Source organism: Fukomys damarensis, unplaced genomic scaffold (assembly GCF_012274545.1).
Source record: "Fukomys damarensis isolate Sample0158 unplaced genomic scaffold, DMR_v1.0_HiC HiC_scaffold_20, whole genome shotgun sequence".
Taxonomy (NCBI): Eukaryota; Metazoa; Chordata; class Mammalia; order Rodentia; family Bathyergidae; genus Fukomys; species Fukomys damarensis.
In genome coordinates this window covers 5,849,859-5,877,256 of record NW_022900932.1, presented here as the reverse complement: position 1 = coordinate 5,877,256, position 27,398 = coordinate 5,849,859, and the positions used below count along the sequence as shown (strand labels likewise).

General features: G+C 38.8%; 1 protein-coding gene across 1 annotated transcript in view; it reads right to left on the bottom strand.

Annotated features, from left to right (window-relative positions):
* The window catches only part of Dnah8 (dynein axonemal heavy chain 8), a 258,133-nt gene that overhangs the window by 179,859 nt on the left and 50,876 nt on the right, over positions 1–27,398 (bottom strand). Inside the window, 12 exon segments of the mRNA XM_010638857.1 lie at positions 1,484–1,673; positions 2,660–2,735; positions 7,113–7,219; positions 9,874–9,989; positions 12,109–12,244; positions 17,407–17,526; positions 18,565–18,681; positions 19,080–19,160; positions 19,904–20,091; positions 23,430–23,565; positions 24,876–24,995; positions 25,682–25,781. Of these exon segments, the coding sequence (XP_010637159.1) occupies positions 1,484–1,673; positions 2,660–2,735; positions 7,113–7,219; positions 9,874–9,989; positions 12,109–12,244; positions 17,407–17,526; positions 18,565–18,681; positions 19,080–19,160; positions 19,904–20,091; positions 23,430–23,565; positions 24,876–24,995; positions 25,682–25,781 (1,487 nt within the window).

Genomic DNA, 27,398 nt, shown 5'->3' with positions numbered 1-27,398 from the left:
TCCAGATAACTAAAGAGTTATTCCAAATAACTAAAAGCTATTTTCTTGCTATCTCTGTTTATTCTTATTAAACTACCATGTCAGATTTAATTTTGAGGTCTAGCTTTTTTTTTAACTTGGAAAAATTGTGTTTTCCAGAAGAGGGAACTAAAAGGCACGGATTGAAATCTTTCTAAATTGAAGAAGTCCTTCAAGTAGAATTTCAAGCATTGAAATTGTTACCTTATAGAACAGCACAAGTGGTCAAAGGAGGAAGACTGCACTCCTTACATACATGACCTTAGGTCAACTGTTTGATCTTTGTGACTACCCTCATGTGGATGGAATGAGACAATCTGTTTATCTTCAGCTCAGCATCTGGTACGCGGAGATCTTGCAGTAACTATGAACCACTGCTGCAAACTTCTTTCATCAAAACACAAACCTGACCATGTCACTTGAGTATTCTCTCACCACGCAGAGACCTTACTGATATTGTTTGGCCCGTGCAGCACTTTCCATTTTAAAAATAGTTTTGAACAACTTAAAATTGTGAGATTTTTACATGAAATTCCAGATTCCCAGCTTATCTTTTTAAAATGGCATAATTTGGTAGTAGAAGCTCTTTGATGTGCTAAATTTACCACAGTCCTCTCTAAGCCCTTTTGCTCTTTTATTTTGTCATATATTTCATTAAAATTAAGAAAGAAAATACAAGGTGTTTTCTTCATTTAATTAATAAACTAATTAATGTGACATGTCTTGGTAGTTCAATAATTTTTATTCCTAAGAAGAATTTCACTGTATGGGTATACAGTCTTTGGTTTATTCACTTTTTAGACATTTGTTAGCAATTTGGTGCTATTACTGATAACACAGCTATGAAAATTCAAAGTTATCAGACCAAATACAATGTTGAAAGTAAATTTAGAGGTTTAACTTTTAACTTTTAAAACGAATTTAACCAACTTTTCAGATTATTATAATATAGCAATAAAAATCCTCATTCTTTCACAACCAAATATAAGAAAGAAATGTCTGTAGGGAAGGTGTGATACGTAGGGGAAGAACAAAAAGGGAAAAGAAAAAAATGTGAGAGAATGAAAAGATGAAAATAAAGTGTTTGTAGATGGGGAGGGGAGGAGGGGGTGAAGGGAGGGCAGAGGTAAGGGGAAAAAAATGAGAATCAAGACTTGCCATGTAAAGGTACATGATCCCAACAATGAATGTAACTGTACTGTATCCCTAAATGTACCAACAAACTCAATAAAACAAAAAAAACAAAAAAAACAAAAAAAAAAAGAAAGAAATGTCTGCAAGTTCTATTTTAAAGGAAAGATGGAGAACACTAGTTGTTTCTTTTTTATGCAAAATTGAACAACTAAACATACACTTTACAAAAAAATCCATATGCTGTCAACCCTGGGAAGAATCAGAAAGGCCATTTACTAACTGCTATGATTCTAAGGCTCTCTTCCTGTGGGATTTGTGCTAACGTTCTTACTCTCTTCCTTCTTCAGCTGTTTTCCTGTACTCCCGTACGTCAGGTCAGTTATGGTGGGACTGGTAACCACAGACTTGGGGTGGTGAGCATGCTGCTGTCCCCAATGAGCCACTCCTCGGCTCACCTCCAAGGTCAACTGGATCATCCGGTTGATGGCTTGCTGAATATCATCCAGGCTGGGAACCATTACCTGTGGGAAAAAGCAGCCAGTACATAATGCTGCCAGCACATACAACACATCCCTCCAATCCTCCCAGCTCACTGCCCGTCAAGCGGGCAAAGCCTCAGGTGGCCAGTGGGAGAGAGTTGTGTGCAGAGCAGGGGGCTACAGACCTTCTCCACCCAGAGGTTTCCCCATTTTATCCATTTATCTCATGTGCCAAAGGTCAACCACAGTCCTTGTCAACCTGTGAGGATGGCTACGTGCAAAAGAAAATTATGTGTTGGATGTTCAGGGAGCAAGACAACTGCAGAGGCTATGCCACAAAGAATCTGACCTCAGTCCTCCCAAATAAGTCAAATAAGCTCGGATGTTCTCCTTCCAGAAGTCAGACCAAGCCAATGTGGTCCCTGCCTGGCATCTCAGCCACTGTGTGGTCTGGAGTTCCAGACACCAAGAAGCAGCTGGGATGGCTGGAGAGGTAAGTGCCAAAGAAAGGCTCAGGGATCATGAGTTCGGGACACAGGCTCACTCTTTTTTTCTTTCTGTTCTGCTATCTGTAGTAGGTTGCCTCATGGTGGTGAGTTTGGGGTGGGAAGTTGGCCTTTTATGAGATGACTTTATGTAAACAACTTAGGATATGAGGTAAGAAAAAGCAAAGTGATTTGTAGGGCTCTTGACTACAGATAGCAGAACAGACACCCAACTCAACACCAACCTTCAATACATCCAGGAGCTATGCAGAAACAATAAAAAATAATAATTTTACTTGTGTTAAAGACTACAGGGAGGGCTGGGGATTTAGCTCAGTAGTGGCACTGCCTGCCTTGCAAGCATAAGGACTCGAGTTCATTCCCTGGTACCAAAAAAAAAAAAAAAAAAAAAAAAAAAAGACTACAGGGAAAGTGAAAAAAGAAAAACATGGGACCAAGACCTTCCTCTAAATCAAAGTTCAGTTCTAATGCTATAATTCTTAAGTGCATTATCGAGAAGTCACTGTAGTCAATAACACTTACCACATTAGGAATTGCAAGATGTACTTCAGTTTTTATAAAAGAAATAACATCATCTGATGGTCTGCGTCCATATGGGCTGTAATAAGATGGTCATTTGAGCCTTAGCTAGAAAAATTTTGCAACTAACTTATTTTGTTTTGTTTGTTTATTTTTTTGTGGTACCAGGGATCAAACTCAGGACCTTGCACTTGCAAGGCAGGCAATAGCACCACTGAGCTAAATCCCCAGCCCCGCAACTAACTTAATATGCTACACATTTCAATCCTAAAATAGGACAGTATTCAAAATATCAAATTATACCAAACATTACTTATAATCAAGACATAAATTGCAGAGAACACAATGACTTAATATTCTTAGAAGCAAAATACTAATCTGTCATGCATCTCTCCCTCTCTCTCCCTCTCTCTCTCTCTCTCTCTCTCTTTCAACTATTTAACACTATTCACTAAAGACTCTGTTTTCACCGTTGTGACAACAGAGGATGAGAACACCAACAAAAAAACATACATCTTCATAAACTTTATATATGTACATTCTACAAGATTAAACTGGAGGTTTTTGGTCAAAGTTTTCTAAAAATTGCTTTTTAAAGCAGTATCACTCATACACAGACACACAGACACATGTGTCCAGTAACACAGAGCTGCAAATTAGTCTGGCCATCTCCCTCTCTTCCGACATTCTATTAGTCAGCTTGTCATCACTGAAGTAAAATAGCTGAGAGTAACAACTTACAGGAGGAAAAATTGATTTGGGCTCACGGCCTCAGAGATTTTAATCTATGGCTGGCCCATCCATTGCTTTAAGGTGACGCAAAAATATCATGGTGGAAGGGTATGGCAGAGGAAATCTGCACACCAAGAAGCAGAGAGAAAGAAAATGAGATTGAGAAGAAGGGGCTTGGGACCAGATATACAGTTCCAGGGTCATGACCTTAAAGCCCTTAAGATCTAATCATTTCCAAAGTCCATCACTTGTAACCAAACCTTTAGCATGTGGCTTTCGGGGGACTTCTCAAATCAAAGCCATAGCAGAACTCCATCCCTATTCTAGACAAAAATATAAAACATTCCATTCTCTTTTTCTCTGGGAATGCAAGAAGTGCTGTCATTCCTGAAGGACACCTCCACTTTTAAGGACAAATGGATCGGGGGTGGAAATCACAAGAAACATACACACACCACAGTTCAAAAGTGGCACTCAAGGCCAATGGTTTCCAGATAAATATATTATTGTAAGGAGTTCCTTGACTATAAGCAAGCAAACAAAAGCCTTCTAATTCATAGTCTCCCCGTGATCATTGAGGTACATCAATAGAACACGAAGAGCTGTACATAATACAAAGGGTGAATCTAAGAACCAGAGAGAGTTCCCATAAAAGAAATAAAGATTCAGTGAACAGCACCTAGGTCATTCAGTAACGTTTTTTAGCAGACTAGAGGGTCAGCTTAAGCAATTCTCCAAACTCTCAGGTGCAAAATACAAAGAGATAGAAGTTATTTAAAGAAAAGGAGAAAGGATAAAAAGATGAGTACCATTTATTGAATTTTTAGTGTATTCCAGGCACTTTACCTTTTCCACAAATTGACACATTTTACTCTCAAACTAACTTTATGAGCCAGATCCTGTGATCATTATTTCCATTTTATAGATGAGGAAACCCAGGAAAGGCAAGGCTAAGGAACTTGCAGTGGGATACAGCTCAGAGACACTTTGCCATTAAGTTCTAGTGTTTTAATCTTACATAGGTAAGTTAAAGAAAGCGCTCCTTTAATTTTAAGAACCAACTCGTTTTCTCATCTTAGAAAAATCCTGTGTGCCTAATAGGATTGGAGTGGTCAGAGGGGTTCATTCAAGCATGTAATATGTGAATTTCAAGAATTTTTTTAAAATCTGTCTTTGAACGTATCAAAATAACCACTTAAAATCGGAAAATCAGATTAGCAGTAGAACTTGGGTCTGAAAACTAAAACAAAAGAACAGCATTTATGTGAGAAAAAGATTCAGGAAGACCAAACAAACATCTGGGCATAAGAATAAGAGAGACATTCTAGACAAGTGAGGATTTTAAGTTATCATCCCTGGGTTTCCCTAAGTACTAGAGAACCTGTAAATTAATGTAGCACTGTGAGTTCATTCTTCAGAAACACCTCTTTGTGCCAAACACATAATAACCGAGAGCTGATACACAGGGTGTGCTAATGTTCAAATACAAGACAAGCGTCTTCATAAATCAGGAATGGACCAGAAACACAAGAACGGCCTCGCCAGGGTTCTGGTTCCTAAGGGTGCAACTGACAGTAGAGAGGGTGGCTCTGGGGAATTTGGGGACTTGACAGTACTCCACGTGAGACAGGGAGCTTCAGCCAACTCACTGAGTAACGCCACAAACCAAGAAGATGCGCCTTTCACTATGAAAAGAAGTTACAAGACAGTCTAGCAGCCCCCTGCCCGCTGCTACAGCTTTCCACAGAATCCCTGATAAGCCACCAACTGGCCCTTCCATTTCTTTCAGGGCTGAGCTTGCCATACCCACAATCTCTCTCCAGGGGGCAGCACCTGTACACAACTGAGAGCTGGTTCTGAACTCAATATTGCAATGGTCACCTGGAGGCTAAAGTGAAAATCCTAGATAGCAGAAAAGGGAAAAGAAACACACACACACACACACACCCCTCTTGATTAAAAAGGGCCCTCACACTGAAATCCCAATAAGCATGCATAAATGTAAGGGTAAGAAAGAGAAAGAAATAGGGCTGGGGATTTAGCTCAGTGGTTCCACTGCCTGCCTCGCAAGTGCAAGGTCCTGAGTTCGATCCCAGGTACCAAAAAGAGAAAGAAAGAAAAAAACTGAAACGGAAACTCACACCAGATAAAATGAAACATATGGAGATAAGAAAAACTCCTAAGTAGATGGAGACTGTTCAACAAGATAAGTGAAGGCTGTCTTCCCAAGAAAGATTTTTTAAAACAACAAGGATAACAAAAATGGCTCAACTAACAGGGCAGACATGATGCAATATCTGAAGGATAAGGGGGGAAAAGCGTTTATTTAAAAATTTAAAATGACACAGATGATGACAATCTTTAGAATAGCTGCACAAGTAATAAAAAGTATACAATCACAATGGCAAAAATAAATAAATATAGGACAGAGTAGTTAGGAAAGAGGACTCAACATTTTTGTAAGGAAGCCAATTCTCTCCAAATTGATCTAGGGATTCAGTGCAATTTAAACACCCCTCCTCTCCCCACAAAGGTTGATTTGTCAACAACTGCTGCCTGGTAATTAATGACTATGTGGAAAAGCTTTCTCCTCTCTAAGCATCAAAATCAATTCCAGCATCACAATTCCTAAACATAAAAGTTTACAAAACTACAGAACCTTCAGGAGGCATTATGAAATAGGGAGGAAGTTTCGTTAAAAGGACATAAAAATCACAAATCACTTATACACGACTGATAAATCTGAATGTCTTAAACAACTGATACATTTTTTAATTTTTTAAATTCCACCAAGGAAAAAATGAAAATAAAGTAAATGAAAAGATAAGGCAGAACAGAAAGGTGCTAGTTCCTTTATCATCATCAACAAAGTAATATATTGAAAGATTTATGACTCATTCCATTCCAATAGAAAAAAAAAATAACCTCCCCAGAAAGCCCCATGAGCTTTAAGGAAGAGAAAGAACAAATGACCCATAAACACGTGAACATGTAACCAGTCCATCAGTCACCAGGAAAATGAGTTTTAAGCCCCAGTGAGAAGCCACTTCACACCTCTGCGTTAGCAAGAATGCTTCAGTTGAATGTACTGTTTGCAAGGATGTTGGGCCGTGTCCATTCTCATTCTGAGCCCTGCCTGAACAAAGGAGGCACACACACGCCCTAGGACCCCCAAATCCACTCTGAGCAGCTACACTAGGAGACAGGTAAAGGTACATTCACAGAGGCTTTATCAGATGAGCTTAAACTGGAAACAACCCAGATTGACCATCGCCAGGGAAACGGATAAATAAATGGCACATACTCCAAATGTACACGTGTGAAAATAAACTGTAACAACACTGATGAATCTCAAAAGCCTAATACCGCACACAGGTCACACTCAGGCAAACGTTAGGAATAGGACCAAGCGGGAAGATGTGCGGAGAAGTAAGACAGTGAGGGACAAGTTCAGGGGTGTGGTCGCCCTCGGGAGAGCAGCAGCAGGACCAGCAGCGGACCGGCAGTCTTCCTGACACTGGCCTGGGTGCCAGAAACACGGTTGTCCATTTGCTCGCGGTTCTCGCGGGAGTACACAAATGTTTTCAGACTGCCTTTTAATGTGGGCTATGTTTTACATTTCATGGCTCTGAAAAATTGACAAACTGATCAAGAGATACGCTTAGAATTATATCATTCATTATAGCTAGCATTACCAGACAAATTTAGCACGTTTTCAACTTGCCTAACAACAAATAGTCTCCTTTTCATTGTGTCCAAAGATAATCGTGTAGCTTTTTGAAGACTGTCCAGTAATTGGTGGGAGAAAAAAGCATAGACTTCTTTACATTCCTGTAATAAGAAACCATATTAAATTCGGTGCACAAAAATAAACCTCTGACACCAAAGCAATGACATAATTATAAAAGTGACATGAGAAAGGCGAGAAATAATAAATTATACAGTTTCCATAACACGGTATAAACAAATTCAATCCTAAATCACTTGCATTTTTTTAGACAACAATATATTAAAAACTGTGCTTGCACAAACGTTCTAGCAAATCAGGACATACTCAAAAACCCAAAATTCAAAAACAGTTTATTCAAAATAATCCTGGTTTTCTTGATATTCAACCACTAAGTTAACTTACTAAAACCAACAAAACTGCACATTTCTAAGAGAACTCTGAGTCCAGTGAATAAACAATACAAATCTGAGAGTAGATGACAGTTTGGACGAATTTATGTAAAAGAAATCAGATTTTTTTAACTTATGAGGACCAAATAAATCTAAAACATCTGGCAGTGTTTATAAGATCCAGAAAGAATATTTATTTAACTTTATTAGGAGGCAACACATATTTTCCTGTGTTTCTAAATACACTTTTGGAAACTATGCTCAAAATTTATTTTAGTCATTTTTGAAAAGGCTGTTGCTGCTCTAATTACTTGTGTGATTTACTTTCTAAGCCTCAGAAAATTTGTTAATTTAAGAATATAATAATCTGACCTTAGTGTCCTTCTTGTGGTCTGGAATGATAAAAGACTACCAAAAAAATAGTCTAGTCTTTTTAAAGCTATGTTATTAACTTTCTCCATGATCTAAAACCAGTTAGAACCTATATTTAAAAACTAAGGTCTTATTTATGGAAGGAATTACTCTGAGGAAAAAAATCTAGAGCCAAGCCGTATTTTTTATATCCTTCTATACTGCATGTCTATTTATGTTCTATAATTCATTACTTCTTCAAATTTCCTATGCCAGCATGATAAATCACCAGGCAACCTGTTTGGGGTATAAAGTTTGGCTACAAATAAATAACATGCAACAATTAACCTAACGAAGTCAAAGCACTTCAAGGGTGGTGTATCTGTCTGCTTAGGGACCAAGCACAGAAAGATGCTGAATCTCCATCTTCAAGAAGCTCAGCATGGTGGGAAGACATATTTTAAAAGGTGAAAGGGCTGGGGACTTAGTTCAGTGGTTCCACCTTCTGCCTCGCAAGCCCAAGGTCCTGAGTTTGATCCCCAGTACCAAAAAAAAAGGTAAAAGACCCAAATGTACAGGATGAGCCTTCTAACTCTAGACCATGGCTCGACACACAGCTTCTCTCCACATCCTTCCTGCTTTGAAAGGAGTTTCCAAGCTTAATGCTCAGAGCACAGAACAGGCACAATGAACAGGTGCTGGCAGGCAGATTACCCAGACATCTGTTCTTTCCCTTTTTCATGGCACTAGACATGGAATTCAGGGTGTCACCCACGCTAGGGAGGCGCTATTCCACTGAGCCACAGCCCAAGGCCCCAGCCCTAGTGAGCCACACATCCAGGGTCGCATTCTAACCACTGTTCCTCACTGCTGTGGACACTGCCCGGCTGGGGTTTTGTGGGAGATCCAGGTTGAGCTGGGTCAGAAGGGTTAAAGCGCAAAGAGAGTTATCACTCTCGTAAGAGTGCACAGAGGGGGTGGATTATCCAGCTAAAGCACAGGCACTGATGTGGTCACATGATCAGAGACCTTTCTGGCAGCGTGTGGCACATGGAGCTGAGAGATGGTGACACAGCTCCAGGTGACCCCGACCAGAGGGGCTCAGACTACACTCAGTCTTGCTGTACACCCAGCCTGTGTGGAAAGGGAAGGTGGTGGCTGCTGAGAGGCGAGCACACTCCCTCGGTGCAGCTGGCTCTTGCTGGTGGCTCAGCTGCCTGCTTCTGGCACTGAGGCTAAGGTTGGGATTCCACAGGAAGGTGCTTTCCAATCGACTGGCAAGAAGGTGAAAAGAGAATGAATGTGCCCTGTTTATTTTCAAAACTATACTGCTGTAGGTAAAATAGGGAAAGAATGTAAAGAAGTTGGGTACAAGGGATTAAAAGAAAACTGGCAAAGGGAAGAGAAAGCAGGAATTTGTGCAAAAGAGGGAATGGCACTTAAGAGTTGACAGAAGACCAGAAAAAGAGGGAGCTCCTCATGCCTCTTTCTTAACCTTTCTTCTCAACACATTTCAATACAATCTGCCCATCTGGGGTTTCTCCAAGGCAGAGGCCACAGGTTGTCCACAGCGCTAGTTTAACACACACAGCCCTGGGACCCAAATGAATCAAAATCAGCGTCTGTGATATAGACAACTCTATCGAGTACGATAAGTGAGGACAAAGTTCTCCGCTCTGAGTTAGATGGATTGGTGCTACCAGCCCAGAAGTCACATTTACTACGTAAGAAAACACGGCTGCTGCCAAGACGGGGAGATGCAGTAGGAACTATAACAGATGGACAGAATCGCATCAGAAGTTGATGATACCGGGAGAAACTGGAAGGATGCGATGGCACACTCTAGATCTGTGCTATCCTACAATGTGAAACTGAAAACTGTATTTGCTGAGCTCTGTTATAAATGAGACACCAATTCACTGCAGAACCAGCTGGAGGACGTGCCTCCTGGGACTGTCTTCAATCCTTAAATCTCACTTCTGTGAAACTGTACAAGGTTGTTGCACAATAAATACCTTTTTAAATTCATCTTCTTTATCATTAGTATCACCCATGTTCACCACATCCGTGTCATAATAATTGTTTTCAACATCTTCTGTTTCACTTCCAAAAACAACATGTTTCTGGCGTTCTACAGACAGAAAAAAAAAACCATAGCATGTATACTTTTAGCATTCTTTATTCTCTATGGCCAAACCTTCTTAAGAAACTCCTTTTTTTTTTTTCCAGTACCAAACTCAGGACCTGGCACTTGCCAGGCAGGTGTGGCACCACTGAGCTACATCCCCAGCCCTAAGAAGCTCATTTTTTAAACGCTCACACTTTGAAATGTTTATATTTACTTTATTTTGCATTTGTTCATATGGAAGTCATCCTTGAATTTAATTTAAGTCATTCTGTTTGATAGAATCATCATGCTACTAAGAAATACATTCTGTCAATATACTGTTTTCGTATCTAGAATTAATACAAAATGATAGGAGGGCTTTACACATTATCTTTCTAAATTACCTGAACTGCTTTCCTGTTGCGTTTTCTAACTTAATGAACTGATATTTTTGTGGATTTTGATACTTGTGATAAAAGCAAGTGAAAAGTCTCTCAGAAGCAAGAAAACATCCTGCCCATGCTCATTTTAGCTTGAGTTTCTTCTCCTGGGCACTACAGACTACTGGCACAGCACCGGATGTCACTGGGTAATTTGGGGCTGGCTAGTTCTTTGTTGCTGAGGTCTGTCCTGCAGGACACTGAGTAGCATCCCTGACCCTATCCACTGGAAGCCAGTAGCAACCACACACACACACACACACACACACACACACACACACACACACACACCATGCAACAGCAGAACAAGTCTCTACATGTCGTCAAATATCTCCAGGGAGGCAAAATATTCCCTCTCTGGCCCCACTGAGAACCAGTGTTCTAGGCACAACCCCTCTGTCTTCCCCTCCTTCCCATGTCATTTACACAGATCTCTTCTTGACTGGAGTATTTGCCTCTCATTTTAAACAGCCAGCCTCCTGCATGTCCCCCACTTCAAACACATTGGCGATTAGTGGCCCAAGCTCAGCCCTATTAGGCAAAGCCACCTATCCAGTCCCCTTCAAAGCACCGACGACTTGGTCCAGTCAGAGGCCTGCCTCACACAAACAAAACCCTGAGTGGGGATAGGAAGGGTAGGCATTTGGGCAAACAGAGCTCTTGATTGACAGATGCATCTCCTTCCTTATACTCTAACAAGTATAGCCTTCAACTGCAAATTTCTAACTTCATTAGTTCTTACAGCTTGAAAACAAACCTTCAAAATATAAATTTTCCCTTCAAATTTACCCAGAGAGTCTAAATATTTAGGACAGAACAATCCGAGCAAAACTAAAAATCCCAGGTTCTTAACCTACAATCCAGGAACTAAGAAGCAAATAAACTCCCCCACTTGAAATCCCTGCCCTCGATAAGAAAGAACCAATTCAGCAGCTTTCTTTGAGAAACATGTGTTTACTCAAATTATTACAATGTTGGGCTTTCTTGGGGAAAAAGTGAGACTCTGAAATCAGCAGAACAGGGGTTAAAATAATTTCATCTACTCTAATCCCATGTACCTTGTCATATACAGATTTGCCTCAAGAAAAGTGGTGAAAAGGAGGACTTTTCTCTTATTCCTAGTCAAGCAAATTTAATGAGGACAATGAGAGCTTTGACAAAAGCATAGAAGTTATAGTTAGGATGCAAAACTTTAAAGATTGCTCTTTCTTAAGGGGCATGATCTTTGCTTCCTTAAGAATACACTGTTCTACTAGGCCCCACTGGCCTATAATCTGAGCTCCCAAAACAGGTCTAAGTAGGAATGCATAATTTATTCCATTCAGAGAAGGGTCTAGGAGGGGGAAATGTCTCTAAACACAGTCTCACTCAAGTTAAAATTTTCCAAATTCATGAAAAGTGTGGATTCTACTCCTGCCGGTTTCACTTATGCTGTACCACAAAAAGTTAACGTAAAAATGCCTGCTGGCAAGACTGACTTTTGTTTGGCTTCAGAACTTGGATTTCAAAAGGGTTCCCACTAACTCCTACAGAACAAAAGAGCTCAATGGTCCTGAAACTGTTTGTACACACCATGTGATTTACAATGAACCGCTGTGCTCCCTTCTTGGTATCTGGAATTTTGCTATCCACTAAGCAGAAGGTACCCATATGAGGATATATCTGTACCTCTTGTAACTCAAGCTGTTAACTAGTGAAATTACCTGGCAATTGTTTTCCTTTTTCTCCAGTGTTCTTAACTTCATAAATTTGCTCAAATATTAATATAAGTTCTTTAACAGCTTCTTCCACATGCCTACTTTTATGGTTTATAATATCAGCCCATTCTTTTGTGTACGTCTATTGAATAAAGAAATGATTATTGAGACACCTAAGAGCTGAAAGTTATTAATACGACTTTAGTTTATAAAACTATATTTAACTTCACTTGAAAATAAGAAGAGCCTGCGGGCACAGCTTACTTGTAAAGCACTTGCCTAGCATAGTCACAGTCCTGCGTTTGATCCTGACACCACAGAAATCAATCAATAAATAAGAGATAGGCACCAACGGTTTTTAGCCAATGGCTAACAGCACAGCTTCTAAGGCCCAAATAAATAAAAGGAGGAGAAAGAAACAAAATATCAAATCTCTGACCTGTATCTAACTCAATCCTATTTAGAGATCGAGAGTGGAAAAAATGTTGTCAAAGTAGAAACTGAGGTATGGTCTTAAAGAAGGACAATCCAGGGGCCAGGGATTTGGCTCAGTACCTGCCTTGCAAAGCCCAAGGTCCCAAATTCAATCCCTGGTACCACAAAACAAAACAAAACAAAACAAAAAAATAAATCCAAAGTGCTGCTTTGAGATTTAAATAAGACAAAGGTTTTAAATGAGCATAGGGTTGTATGCCAGGTATCAGTTTAAGTGTTTATATGTGTATCAACTAATTTAATTAATTAAACCACATCCTTTTAGGATAATTAGTATTATTGTCTCTGTTTCACAGATTTAAAAACCAAGGCTTAGAGAAGGTAAGACATTTGCCCAGAAGCACAGTAGCTCTCAAGAACTGGGGTTTGAAACCAGCTTTGTCTGGTTCGAAAAGCCTGCACTTTTTGCCTTTCTGACTTTTGCTAATAGTCAGCAAAGGCTTTAGAAAGAAGAGGAGAGCTATTCAAATTCAAAAAAGAAAGCCAGCTTATAACTGAAGACATCTTTGAATATAGCTAACAATAGCTCTGCATTTTAGAAGAGAGAGGAGTGAATGCGGCGGCTAACTCAGGCCTTCAAAATAAAAAAGAATCTGTGAAGGGACCTGAGGCTTTCCGTGCCAACTGCTCCCCAAAAAAGCTTTGAGAAGTCCCATTAACCTCAAATTCTCTCTCTCCCACATCTTCCTTTTTTGCCTGCTTCATCTGTATCTGCACCTATTCTCATCTGTCTTGTCAGTCCAAGGGAAATAGAGTTCCTCCTTCTCCTAAAGACATTCTCTGACCTTGTGTCCCCACCACCTCCTCTGATCTGACTTCATCATCCCTTCACATCAACCATTACAGCAGTTTTTTCAGCATCGTGCTAAACACATGATTGCAAACGGAGGCTGCATTATTTCTTTCCCACTCCCTCCTTGCTCGGAGCTGCATCTCTGTTTTACAAATGTGATCTGAAACCACTGTTGGGCCCAAATTAACCTCATCCCAAATAATCAGTGTCGTGTATGTCATGTTCCCAAATCTGATTTCTGCCTGGAGTGTTACCTGGCTTGTCCTGCCCTTCAAATCATATTCTGCCGTTACAATGACCCGCCAGATGGTAGGTTTGTAGAATCTTAAATCTCTCCAAGGCAAGCGACTGTGACATACTGAGGAGCAAGAGTGTTCTTCAGAATTGAGCCTCCTGCACCTTGACTCACAGCATCCTCTGTGATGCTACTGATACAAACACCACGTTCATACCTGGTCACAGTCTCTCACCTTTTTTCCTTTGTGTGATGTGTTTCTCTTTCTATGCATATAAAAGTTCTTATTTACTCATGTACTGAAAGCAAATTCTCTCCAGTAGTATGTGCTTCCTCCGCCCAATAACTAGTGTAAAAATAGGTATAAGTCCATATTATGAGAAGATGATTTTATTATAAATGACACAAAAGAGAGGAAACTGATACAGAGATTTCTGTATTCTTCTGAACTGTGTTTGTATACAGGCAAGGCCTGCGCTGAAGTGCATGCAGTCAAAGTCTAGGAGTAGATAGAAGAAAATGGCAGACAGGAAAATGATCACATCTTTGGAAAATTTCAATTGCTGAGAAAAGACCAATGCCACATTTGAATGTCTCTTGCTCCTACTGAAGCATGGGATGCTGGGATGCAGGGAACATAGCAGACAGGAAAAAGTCCTGGGTGAGCAGTCTTGCAGCTGATTGGTCAGTTAGAGAGTAACCAGTCCGGGATGAAAGAGTGATTCAGAGGGTTCTGGAGGGAAGTCTCTTGGGGAGGAAGGAGTGAGACTGTGATATGATAGCATTTTTAAAAGAAAATATAAAACAGGAGGCAATCTGAAACACCAGGAAACGTTAAAATGTATTTAAAAAGATATACTGCATATACACTATGCAGCTCTGTATTGGCTGACATTTACATAGGCAGCGTAATATGTTGCTTTGTACACTTACTATTTAACTGAAATTAATAATGTAACTATATTGAAAAGTGGTAAAAGATACAATCAAAGAGCTATTTATGAAAGCAGAAGAAAATAATGCGCAGATTTGCCAACTCAAGAAGTAGTACCCCCCTCCGTTCTACTGTTACTTAAACATGTAGAAATAATAATATAAGAAATAACTAAGCGTTAAAAATGGGTCCATTTTCAAGCACCAGAGTGTAAACTCCAATGTCACTTTCATGAATATCACTGGAAGGAACAAAGGCTCCGGAGGACCCCAGATCTGGGGCAGGAAATGAGCCTGAGATACCCAGTAGTTACGGAAAGCAAGGAAGTTTTCAAAGACTCCTGGAATTATGTCAAAAACACAGAAGCCAGCCAGAGGATTCCACAGGACAAAGACGGACAATCTTGAGCACCCAAAAGAATAATGACTACAGGGGACTAAAATCCTCCAACTCCATAACACTCCATAAATTCATAATGATCTTTTTCTTTTAAAAAAATAAGCTCAATTATTATCTTAGAAGTTGCTAGTAGTGAGCCAAGTCGTTATTTTGAAAATAGTAGTACTGAACAAATGCTACTTCAGAGTAACCAAGTAGTTAATGAGGGAAATCTCTTCTTTATAGAAAGACTTTAGCCATACATGCTAAAATCAGAGTATCAAGTCTGGAGTTATCAGACTCCAGTAAAATAATGACTATAGGAAACAATAACCAAAAGCAACTAAAACTTTAAGTGAACAGTGATTACACTTGGACTCACCGATCAATCTTAATATCTCTAAAAGGATAATCATCTGGTATTATGGCCCTTTTGATGTGATGCAATGGGGATAACACAGGGTCCTCCACAAAGGATTTGCCAGAAAGAGAAAAAGAAATTGAACCTGAACTAAATCAAGCCTCCAGCTCTAATTACAATTTATAGGAAATTCGGTGGACAGAGACATACTACCAGAATGCTATCAAGAAAAAAATCTAGAACACAGCAAGTTTTACAGACACGTTTCTCAGAAAGAAAGAAAGAGCATCAAAAGAAGTAAGATGGGAAAGGCCTCAAATAGACATTTCGGCAAAGAAAATCAACAAATGGCCAATAAGCATGTGAAAAGTTGTTCAACATCAGTAGTCATTAGGAAAATGTAAGTCAAAACCACAATGAGAGTTCACTTCACATCCATTAGAATGGCTACTGTCTTAACAAGGGAAAATTACAAATGTTTGTGAAAATGTACAGAAAGCGCTACTTCATGCCTTGTTGTCAGGAATGCAAAATGGGAAACAGGTTGGCTGTTCCTCAAAATGTTAAATATAGAATTACAGTGTAACCCAGCAATTCCCCTGCTATGTATACACTGAACACAAATGAAATCAGGGACTCAGACAGACAGTTACACCAATGTTCACAGCAGCACTATTCACAACAGTCAGCAAGTGTCAGCAACCCGAATGTCCACTAATGGACACGTGCATTCACTCATAACCTAAAAATATAAAAATCACAAAAAAAAAGCCCCCGAGATGGAGTTGGCAGAAAAAACAAAGGGGAGAATTAGACGCATCACTTTTTTCAGGTAGTGGAATTATGCTGTAAAAATATAAAATATACTTTAAATGACTGCATAAAAAGGAATTAAAACATAGGATTAAAACAACCTGACATATTTGAAAAATAAAAAGTAACTTATATAAACAGCTAAGTAAATAGAAAACACAAAGAAAAAATAAGATAAAAAAGAGTAAAAGCATATACAAATGCATTGATAATTACAATAAATGTAAATACACTAAAGTTATCAGTTTACAAAAAATAATATTTTTCAGAGTAGATTAAAAACAAAAATCTGGCTAAATGTTCTTTATGAGAGAAAACTCTAAAATAGGAGAAGACAAAAAGCTTGAAAATAACAAAATGGAAAGATATATACAGATAGATATATCTATCTCTATATATAATAGAAACCTACATTAATAGCTAGCAAAATAGGACTGTAAGGATTAAAAACTTTCACAATAATGATAAAATCATGCCTCGCAAGCACAAAGTCCTAAGTTCAATCCCCAGTACCAAAAAAAAATTTTTTTTAATTAAAAAAAAGTAAAATCAACAATCAAGATGATACTGTAAAACCTCCATTCACAAAAGCTTCTGTACACAAACAGTTTGGTTCTTAAAAAAAACACTCCACAAAATTTTGCTTCCATTCACAAACTCAACCTCCAATGGCAAACACAACCACAGCCACCTTCCCCACGCAAATCCAAATGTGGCCATCTTCCCCAAAACAGTAAAACAAATTGAGTTCATGAACGGAGGAACCACTGTATAATCATTCTCACCTTGAATATACCCAGAATGGAATATTAAAATTGGTTATTCAGTATTGTGTGGGTTGGAGCTAAGGCTCCAAAGCTGAGCATACATGATTTTAAGATCCTAAAGAGCAAAATAAAAGAAAAATAATAGGCAGTAGGGAGATAGATCTTCCTCAAATGGAAGGGGATCAAGAGCAGGAGGGAAATGGGAGGGAGAGGAGAGATAGGGAGTGAAAAAGGAAGATTTATTATGTACACGTACCCTCTCCACATAAGGAATGCAAGCATTATGCACCGCAAACATGTACTGTACTAATATAAAGGTCCACAGGGCTGAGGATTTAGCTCAGTGGCATTGCGCCTGCCTTTAAGCGCAAGATCCTAAGGTTAATCCCCAGAGCCAAAAAAACAAAAAGAAACCTAATAAAAAAAAAAAAAAAATGCTACCAGCCCAGATGTCTACTTTTAGATTGTCAGTTCTCATTTTAAGTTGATGGCTCAGTACCTTTGTGATTATAATAAATAAATGCATACCTCATTGAGGGTCAACATATCTTCTACTCTGGTAGCACCACTTTCAGGCAAGGAAATCAACACAGTTTTGGCTATCTCCTTTAAAACAGTATCAATGTTCATTTCACACAAATCAGTGACCTGCCCACAACAAAGCAAATGTAAAAGAATTCTTTTAAAAACCTTTTTTTCCAATTAATGCTAACTTTTCATCCAAAATGTGTGTGTCATAAATTTAGAGAACTAAATCTGGACATCCTGAGTCAAGCATAATTTGGTGAAAATTTTGTGTTTCCTCAAAAATCAGTTCTAACCAGAAAATAAACTTCAGTTGTAATTAATAGCCGGTCATTACCATGGTGATGACCAGTGTCATGCAGAAAATTACACCTCACTATTCTCTTGCTCGATGGCTACTCTGTAATGACAAGTAAGGCAAGGATAGGCTGATGGGAGCTGGCATTTTAATCGATACTTAGGTCTTATTTTCAGGAAAACACAGTCCAGTTTTAGGAGTACATCTGCCAAGAAAGCCTGACATGGAACTGAAGTTTTCTTTAGCATCAGTGGGTGCCAAAATCTCAGATGCATTATCTCCATTTATGCTTAATTCGGCAAACAGGGCATTAATACCCTGGCTTTATAGCTAAAGACATCAGGGCTGGGAGGAGTAAAATAATCTAGGGAAAGACATACAGTTAATAAAAGGCACAGAATCCTACCCAGGTTTATCCAAATCCAAAGCCTCTGGGTTTGTCTGTTACACAGTGCTACAATACAACAAACTAGCACATCTGAAAAGATACACCTGGTCCCTGTAGCAAACATGTCTAAAATCAACAGACAGACTCCAGTTCAGACTAATGCTTCATCTAGCTAATGTTACATGCACTACCATTAATATTTAGGTACATAACTCTGTCATCATTCACAGTCCACGATTATCTCATGTTCTAAACTATAATGACACATTGAACCCTCATTAAAAGCAAGATAATTCAGGGGTCAGAACAAGGCAATGTAGATGGAAAGGCTCCAAATCATAAAATATTATTTTAATTTAACAGATGCTCTTTTAGTTTAAAGTCATGCCTTTTAAAGAGCTTCTAAGTTTAATCAAACTACTGCTTTATAGTCTCAATATTAATGTATAGAATTTTAAAAACTGATTAATTTTACCTTCTTGAGAAGTTGATTGAACATGCCCAAAACGGACTGAACTTCTTGAAAGAAGCTTTCCAGAGTCAAAGATGACCAGGTTAATATTGTGAGCCCCTGCCTTAATACAGCCTCCACCTAGAAAAAGTAAAAAGATACCAGCTTCCGTTATTAACAAGAGCATCTACGTTTATAGAAAAGGCTTTCTTTTCTTTGCTGCAAATATATTTCTTTAATGACAGTTTCCTATCATTATGACTAATAAAGATGACATTTTGTTTCAAATCATCTTATCTTTGGCTACCTACGAAGCAGTCATGTATTTTTAGAAAGTGTTTATGATTTGGATTTAGTTGTTTTTCAAAGACAACCAAACAGACAAGAAATCATTCTGTAGGAAAAAACAGAGCTATAAAGTTGAACTAGAAAGACAGGAGGTCTAGGCAAAAATGGATGACCCAAGAACCATAATCTATAGAACTAGAATCTAATTTAAAATAACAGGGAAATCAATATAAACCTCCAGCCTCACTAACCTTTTTCATGCTAGGGGTCATCAGATTGACAAACACAGAAGGCACTTCCTGACATAAATCATCATAATATTGCAGAAGACCCTGTAAAAAGTCAAAATGGCATGGTTTACTTTCATTTCCTTTAAAGCAACAGTCACATTCTGATTCATACCAGGAAGGTTTCATTACACCTGTTTCCTCAACCTAGCCGTCCCAGGGGCTGCTCATTGAAACTGAATTGAAATAAGGCTGCATTTTATCCTGTAATGTGAAAGAATTGTTTCTATTCCTGTCATTTTACGGCCATCCCACTTTCTTAAGATACCTTATTAGTATCCTAAAATTAAATACACTGTAAAACTTAATGCACTTAACCTACAGAATTATAATTATGAACTTTTAAAGTCCATTATTTTGTCACTTATCACCAAGAAAAGTGACCTCTGACACTCTTTTCACTTTCTACTTTCCCTCTCCAATTTTTTGTCGGAAAGTCAGTATTTTAATTGTCAAGAATCGACATGGTAACAAATTTTCTCTCAGTGTTAGCACACATGCTGAAGCATTCTTTCCCTCAGTAAATTTTTCCTACTCTTAAAAAAAAAAATTAAGTACGGCATCACTAATAGAACTATACAATCCTTTCCCATCATTAAATAAGCTCTATGTACTATGTAGCCCAGGCTGGTCTCAAACTCACAGCGATCCTCCTGCCTCAGCCTCCCGAGTGCTGGGATTACAGGCATGCGTCACCATGCCCAGCCTGGGATATATTTTTCTTGCATCAGAAAAATGAAAAAAAAAAAACTCCTTCAAAGATAATCAGAAAACATCACCTATCTTACCTGCAAATACTGTTTGTCTGCTTTCAATTTACTTTCCAATTTCAGCAATCTCTTTGCCTGTTCTGGAACATCCAACTTCATTTTTATCATGCACTTAGTTTCCCGCACAATTTCCAAAATTTTGGGATCAAAATTAACCAGCAACTTTCCTGTTTCTGGATGTCGCACAAAAAGTGTTGCTTGTAAAGCTACAAATAAATAATTATTGGCATTACTTGTCCTGGATTTCCTTTCTGCTTCCAGCTTGGTTTACAAGGCTGCCTTCTCCACTGAACTAAAAACTTCTGAAGGGCAGAACAAGAGCTTTGAATGCGCTCCTGGCAACAGTGCCTGTCACGTAGCACTCAAAACTTAAATCTATGAGGCCGTGTCTATAAAAATACACCCTTAGTTCCAGAGAGATACACTTTGATGAAGAACTGATAGACTTCTTATTTTTATGGATTATCGCTTAACCGCTGAGAGAGAGACAAGATGGACGGACAGGTCTACGAAGCTAACACACCTCACAGATTTCAAATTGTCTTCCACCTGATCTCAAACTAGCTTCTCTAAAGTTTACCTGAATTAAATCTCTATCTTGAATTTCTGATAATTAGGCTATCAGTATTGGTAAGATTTGTTAAATGACATCGCGTTGTGAACTTGTAGAATGTAGAGTTTTTTGTACTACAATTCACATGAACATCATCCATATAAACATGTATTTTCAGAGAAGCTTCTTATTAGGAATTGAAAAATACATCCCCAAACAGTTCTTGCTGGGTAGCCTTACATTATTTGTTATCCTGATATAATTTACTTCTAGATGCATAATAATAAAACATTGATAGACTTGGATAAATTAGCTCAAATTATATGCTATTTTAACCAACACTACTAACATGACAATTTCACAATGATCGCAGACTCCTCCCAGCCTCACATTACCTCACAGAACGAAGCAACTTCAAATTTCTAGCAAAATAAATTGGCCCCAATATCCCTTTGAAGTTAGCTTTTACTCGCTACATAAAATGAGCCCTGAAAGGTTCAGGTGCCATGAGAATTTCAACAAAGAATTTCGTCCAAATAATTTGGAATCTTTCTTAGAATTAGGTTAGAGAATATTTGTCCTCCCAAGTAACTTCCAAAGTAACTTTGAATATTCATTTAACGAAATCTGTCTCCCTCAGATTGTACTGAGCTCATCAAAAAGACAAAAAGTTCAGCAGCATGACAGAGACAAACCAACAGCAGGAGCCAGGAAATCTGCTTCAGGACTGACGGCGTTTCATTCCATGTGACTCGCCAAAGATACAATCCGTATATGTACCAGTTCCCAGGATTAGTATAATGATTATGTTTCACAAAAACATACCAATTGAAAAAGTACTGAACATTTTTTAAAAAGAAACTGTAAAGCTACCAACTGAAGAAGGCTGATATGAGGCCCCCAATTATTATTCCAAGTTCCCACATAGTTACGTATAGTCAGTCACATCGACAGGACAGCAGGAAGCCTTCCATAGCCATTCACTGACCAGAGTTTGGACTCTCACGAATACTGTTAGACCTACTTGTGACCACTTCTCCTGGGCACCAACCCACTGCAATGAGCTGCTGGACCTAACAGATGTCAACTGGTGTTCTCAAGGGGAATGAACTCTCCAGAAAACTTGAGGTTGTCGTTTATCAAGATCATCAGATAAATCTTGGTGGCACATGGCTGTGGTATGGTGGTGCATGGCTGTAATCCCAGATATTTATGAATGATTTTTTGATGTCCACTTATTGTACATTTAAAAAATATTTAGAGTCCCCAGTGTGCCTGGCACCAACTCTAGCACTTTTAGAAGCAGATGGTATAAGAGTTAAGAGAACAGACTTTGGAGCTGAACTACCTTAAGGTGAATTCTGGCTCTGACATTTACTAGCATGAGAATTTGGGCAAATCACTTAATCTCTCAGTGCCTCACTTTCCTCCTCTGTAACAGAGGAACGATAATAATTTCTCATAGTGTTGCTTATTAGGATTAGAGATTTGTATACAGGAAATGTTTAGACAAACCTGACACATGGTAAGCACAGGATAAGGCTTAGTTATGACCATTATTTAAAGGACAACAGATGAAACAGACAGAAAATCCTCAAATTGTGTAGGGGAGATAAGGCAAATATATAAAGCAATAAGTGTCATGAGGAAGAACTACACATAAAATGTGTCGAGGATTCTGGAGAAGGGATAGATTCTTCTCTGCCAGAAAGAATAAGAGAGGGTTTGATGGAATGAATAGGTGTCTGTCTGTTGAGCTTATTTTTTAACACAGGCAGGTGAAAGGAAAGCCATTGATGCCAGAAAAACCAGCAGGGCAAAAAGTAAAAAATAAAAAGCAGAAAGTACAAGGCACTGAAGACACAAAACAGTACTTTTGATGTTAAAAATTCTTTTGCCTTTTTCCTTGGTGTGAGTTTTAAGCTTATCTTGACGCTCCTTTGAGAATGCTGCAGGCTTTTATTACAGTCCACAGGTGCCACTCACAGCACATTACCCCCATGCAGCTGATAAAGCAGCTGATAACACTGGTTTACTGAAGGCGTAACTGTGGTGCCAGTTGGGGAGGACACTTTGCAGAGCTTGGGATGCTGTCCTCTAAAATGCAGTTAGGCAGGGAATCAATGCTCTGTCCTGTCCATAAAGGCTTTGTCCTCAGCACGCTAAACTATATTAGTTCTGGAATCAAGAAGCAAAAAAAGAGAAATAGCCCCTCCCAGCATCTCTCTCCGCAACCCTCCCACAGATTTTGTATTCCCTGTGCCTGCAGCTCTGTGATCTGCTGAAATGAAGAGATCCTGGCGTTGGAGGGAGAAAGCATTCCAGCAGGGAATTTAGGAGTTGACCTAAGGTCATGGCTGACGACCTTATGGTTGAGGTTATGGTGAACAGATTAAAGGAAAAATGGGGCAAAGCAGGAAGCTGAACAGACCAACAACGGAGTCCACACGAAAACGACATCCCAGACGATGCCAACAGTGATGGCCTCCCCTCCCCTCAGGCTACCCCTTCCTCACACTGAACTCTGCTCATGTAACCCCACCCCTGAGAGTCAACCCTACCCCTGCTCAATCACTGCAGCTCCAAACTGAAATCAAATTCAGTTACAGGAAAAAATAAATAAAATTTTTAAAAAAGAAGAAAAGAACAAGGGAAGGAGGAAGAAAAAAAGGAAGGGCAGCTGTAATTCTTTCTCTCCTGGTTGGGATTGAGATTTGAGACTACAATATGATAAAAACTAAATATGTAAACCTCCATAAATCTATGGAGCAATGTCTCTTGAGATATTTTGACCTTAAATTCTATTTTTTCCAGGGAAAAGTCATAGTTTAAGGTCATGACAATTTTTACTCATAAAATCAGAATATTAACAGCTATAAACAAGTAAAGCATTATGTCGCCCCCAAATCTAAAATGTAAAACTAGGTTAAGAGTATGCAAAAGGGATGTAATCAGCCCCCAGCGCGAGCCCTGTGGCAGTTTCATACGCACCATACTGTAGCTGCGAAATCTCTTTGACCCAGGCCATATGGTAGACCACCTCGAATTCCACCAGCACGTAAGAGATTTTGTTATACTGACGGATGACAGCTTTACCTTCTGCACTTGACAGAATTTCTGAGTTTTTCTGTTTTTTTAAGAAGAAAATAGAAAAATGTATTTTAAGAGGTTGCAGTCTATCTTCATAGACTTTAAAATGGCATCAAATGGTTATGCTACCAATTTAGATTTCTGCCTCAGAGTAAAACAGAGATAGGGAAGGCTACAGACGCTGCAGATGGGAGTAGGGAAGGACTAACACCAGAGAGAGAACACTGGGAAGGGCAAGAATGGATTCAGAGGCGGCTAGCCCAAGAGCTGGCCCCACCAGGCTAGTGTCCCACGCCCTCCACCCCACTTTTTGGGACAAGGTATAACTGATTGCTTTTCTTTAAACTGTCGATATCAGGATCCATTCCTAAGTTCCAGCATTAAAAAAAATCTATTTAAAATAAAAACCAACTTTCTTTGTATAAAAAATGAAAGATTTAGGTTTCAACATGTATTTCTTTTTTTTATTTGGTACCAGGGATCGAACTGGGGTCCTTGTGCTTGTGAGGCAGGTGGCAGAAACACTGAGCTAAATCCCTGGCTAGGTTTTAATTCATTCATGTCAGGGCAATTTCTACCATGCCATTATGGCAAATGAGTCCCCACTGGGTCTCTGTCTTCTTCCTTGTCTTTCAAATGTTCAGAAAAATGAAATAAATGATGGTTCCCAAACACAAACTTAACATACAATAATGCCCACTGATAAAATTACTTGCGGACCACTATCATGTACTTATTCTGTCCTGAATACAGAATAAGGCACATCAAATGAACCAACTCTACTCTGCTTCTCTGTCTCTTAAAATAAAATCTAAAATATAGAAAAGACAAAGAGCAGTTTCAAAATAGCACCAGGGCCTATGACTATTCTGTTTTTCAGCACTCTAATAATCTTAAAGATGTAAAGAATGAATAGGTTCTATTATTACCTTCTGGGGCTCAGTTCTCTGTACACTGATACGCTCACTATATTTTCATTTTCATTAAAAACACAACAGTGCCTATCGACACGCAGAAGTAAGCTTCAGAGCTAGGCCTGTACTTTGTTGTATTTTCAAAACAACTTTTTAAAAGACTTTATTAAGTGTCTTGTGTTGTTAAAAGACATATTTTTATAAGATACACCAACTTTGAGATAACTGTCATTGAACTGGCTTGTTAAGCATGAACAAATTGACTTTGTCTCTTTCCAGTGTATTTACAAGCCAAATTTTTGTTTTGCCCAGTAAATACCTGGGTTCTAACTACTTTAGTGGGCACAAGTATTATAGAATAAATATACTTGTGACATCATTCTGCAGCAAACCCACCATAATCCACATGTTATAAATTTAATCATTAGCTTACAAAGAAATAGTCGATGGGCTTGTTTATGCGGCGATAGAGCTGCCTCACCCACAGGATTTTCCCCGCAATAGGGGGCATATTACGAGCAAGAGGGGGATCATCTTTTTGAGAATGATAAAGCTGTAATTAAAAATACAGTGTTAATGTTTGAATTCGATGCAATGGAGAAGCAAAAAAAATTTTTTTGCAAGTTGTTTTATCATTATGTGCATGTTGTATATACAAGAGGCAGTCCTTAAATCTGTTAATGCACTTCAGAGACCATAACCTGAGGCTCAGGAAAAATGATGGTCACGTATGATACTTAATTCCCTCTTCATCTTTACTTCCTAACACATGAATCTTTTTCAGTTCTTACCTTGAATTTTTTTTGTGTGTGTGTGTGTGGTACTGGGGCTCGAACTCGGGTCCTTACTCTTGCGAGGCAGACACCGGAACCACTGAGCTAAATCCCCAGCCCTGGGTTTTGTTTTGTTTTGTTTTGTTTTTCTTACCTTGAATTTTAAGGAGGTATGCAAAAGAGGAAACCGAAACCATCACATTCTCTAGCACTTACATTTCTATATGTAAAAATACTAACTTAATTGGGCTTTTCTACATATACACCTGAATACGGAGATAAAAAGATAGTTCTTAAGAGCAAAGAAGTGTTGATCTGCCTGTGCAGCAACACAGCATGGCAGCCCTTTCCCACAGTTAGAGCAGAACCTCAAATGTCATGATCAAACTTGGCACAAGACAAGTGACAGCAAAAGGATTCAGGTTTTCTTTCTTTTGCACTAATGTACTGTAAACGTGACACTTACCTTCTTAGTAGCTTCAAGTTCAGCCACATAATACTGGAGAATGCGCTCTATTGTGTGGTTGATTTCTAACTGGAGACAGGGAATGTTCAGCTTCTGAAATCTGAAAGTAAGTGAAGCTGAATAATCAAAAAGGAAATGAGAAATATACCTAAGAATTGCTGGAGTGCTAAGTATTCATTCACGTGGAAAACTCTCCAGACCTCCTGCACAGTCCTAGGATATACAGTGATGGGCAAGGCATTGCACACCAAGCCTTCCAGGAGCCAATCGTTATCTTACAGGAAAGGCATGTATCCATCAAGAGCTACACAAATAATTATTTAAATACGCTAGAAATGCATGTAACAGGGGAACCTGAGGAGACAAGAAATTGACCGTGGCAATTAAACTGCATTATCAACTTGATTGATTTGAGAGCCGCCTGAGAAATTAGTTAAACACACTTCTGGGTGTGTCTAGGCAGGTCACGGAGGTATGTCTTTGGGTATGATATATGCTCTCCACCCCACTTCCTCTCTGACACTGTTTTCTTGCCATGAACTCAGCACCTTCGCTCCACCACAGCCTTCTGCCATGATATTTCTACCTAGGAGCCAGCCCACTATTGACTGAACTCTCTGCAACCGTGAAGCAAATTAATTAACCCTTTCCTTCCTCAAGTTGTAGGCACCAGGTATTTCTTCCCAGTTACAGGAAAGCTGTGATAGAAAATACCGTGATAGGGCTGGGGATTTAGCTCAGTGGTTCCACCTGCTCACGAGTGCAAGGTCCCAAGTTTGATTCCCGGTACAAAAAAAAAAAAAAAAAAGCAGTGATATTTAAACTGAGATTAAAAAGATGAGTATGAAGTTAAAAGTAAAGATAGAGAAGAGTACATTCAATGTAACTCTGCCAACATTAATAGTCACATAATTCCAAATAACCATAGTCATAGTAATGACTTCAGCCAATTAACATTTCCTCTTAGAGATGAAATGATGCATGGAAAGTATGAGAACTCTAACATTCTAATAATAAAATTAATTCACAACAGCTAATATAGGTAAAATAGGGATACAGAGACAAAAAGAGAACTTGTCAAGAAAATATAGTACCTGCTGGGTAGCACTGTGACTCACCAGAATCATTTCATATCTGCTTTGACTCTTACAATGGTCTCTTAGGCCATGAGCCAATCATAGAGATGTGGAACTATGGCAAAGTCAGACTCAAACCCAGATCCATTGGCTCTCAGGGAGGAGTTCCCAAGGGCCCACAAGGTGGGTACAAAGCCCCCTCTGAGCTGGTAGAAAATGGCCTCTACTCCCCTTGGAACCTCTAATCAGATTCCCTGACGTCTGGGGGAGTACTGCTGTTAGGAATAGTGAAAAAGGGAGGGGTAACTGCATGAGATAATTTTAGTAATCATTTTACTATGTATATTAAAACATCATGTTGTATACCTTCAGTATGTGACACAAAATAAAATAAAATAAAAAGATGTAACAGCCCTCTGGAGGAAAGATGGAAATTTTAGACTCTACTGTTCTTATTAATCTCACTTTTGGAAATCTTTTCAATATGCATAACTAAACAGTATTTGTTCTCTTTGCAATGAAAACTATGGCATTAACCTCAAGCATATTACATGGCTAGAGGTGGGAAGGCATGTGAGACATTTTTCTTATTGTGCTATTTTAAAATGCAATGAAAAAATAATATACTATATTTCAAAAAT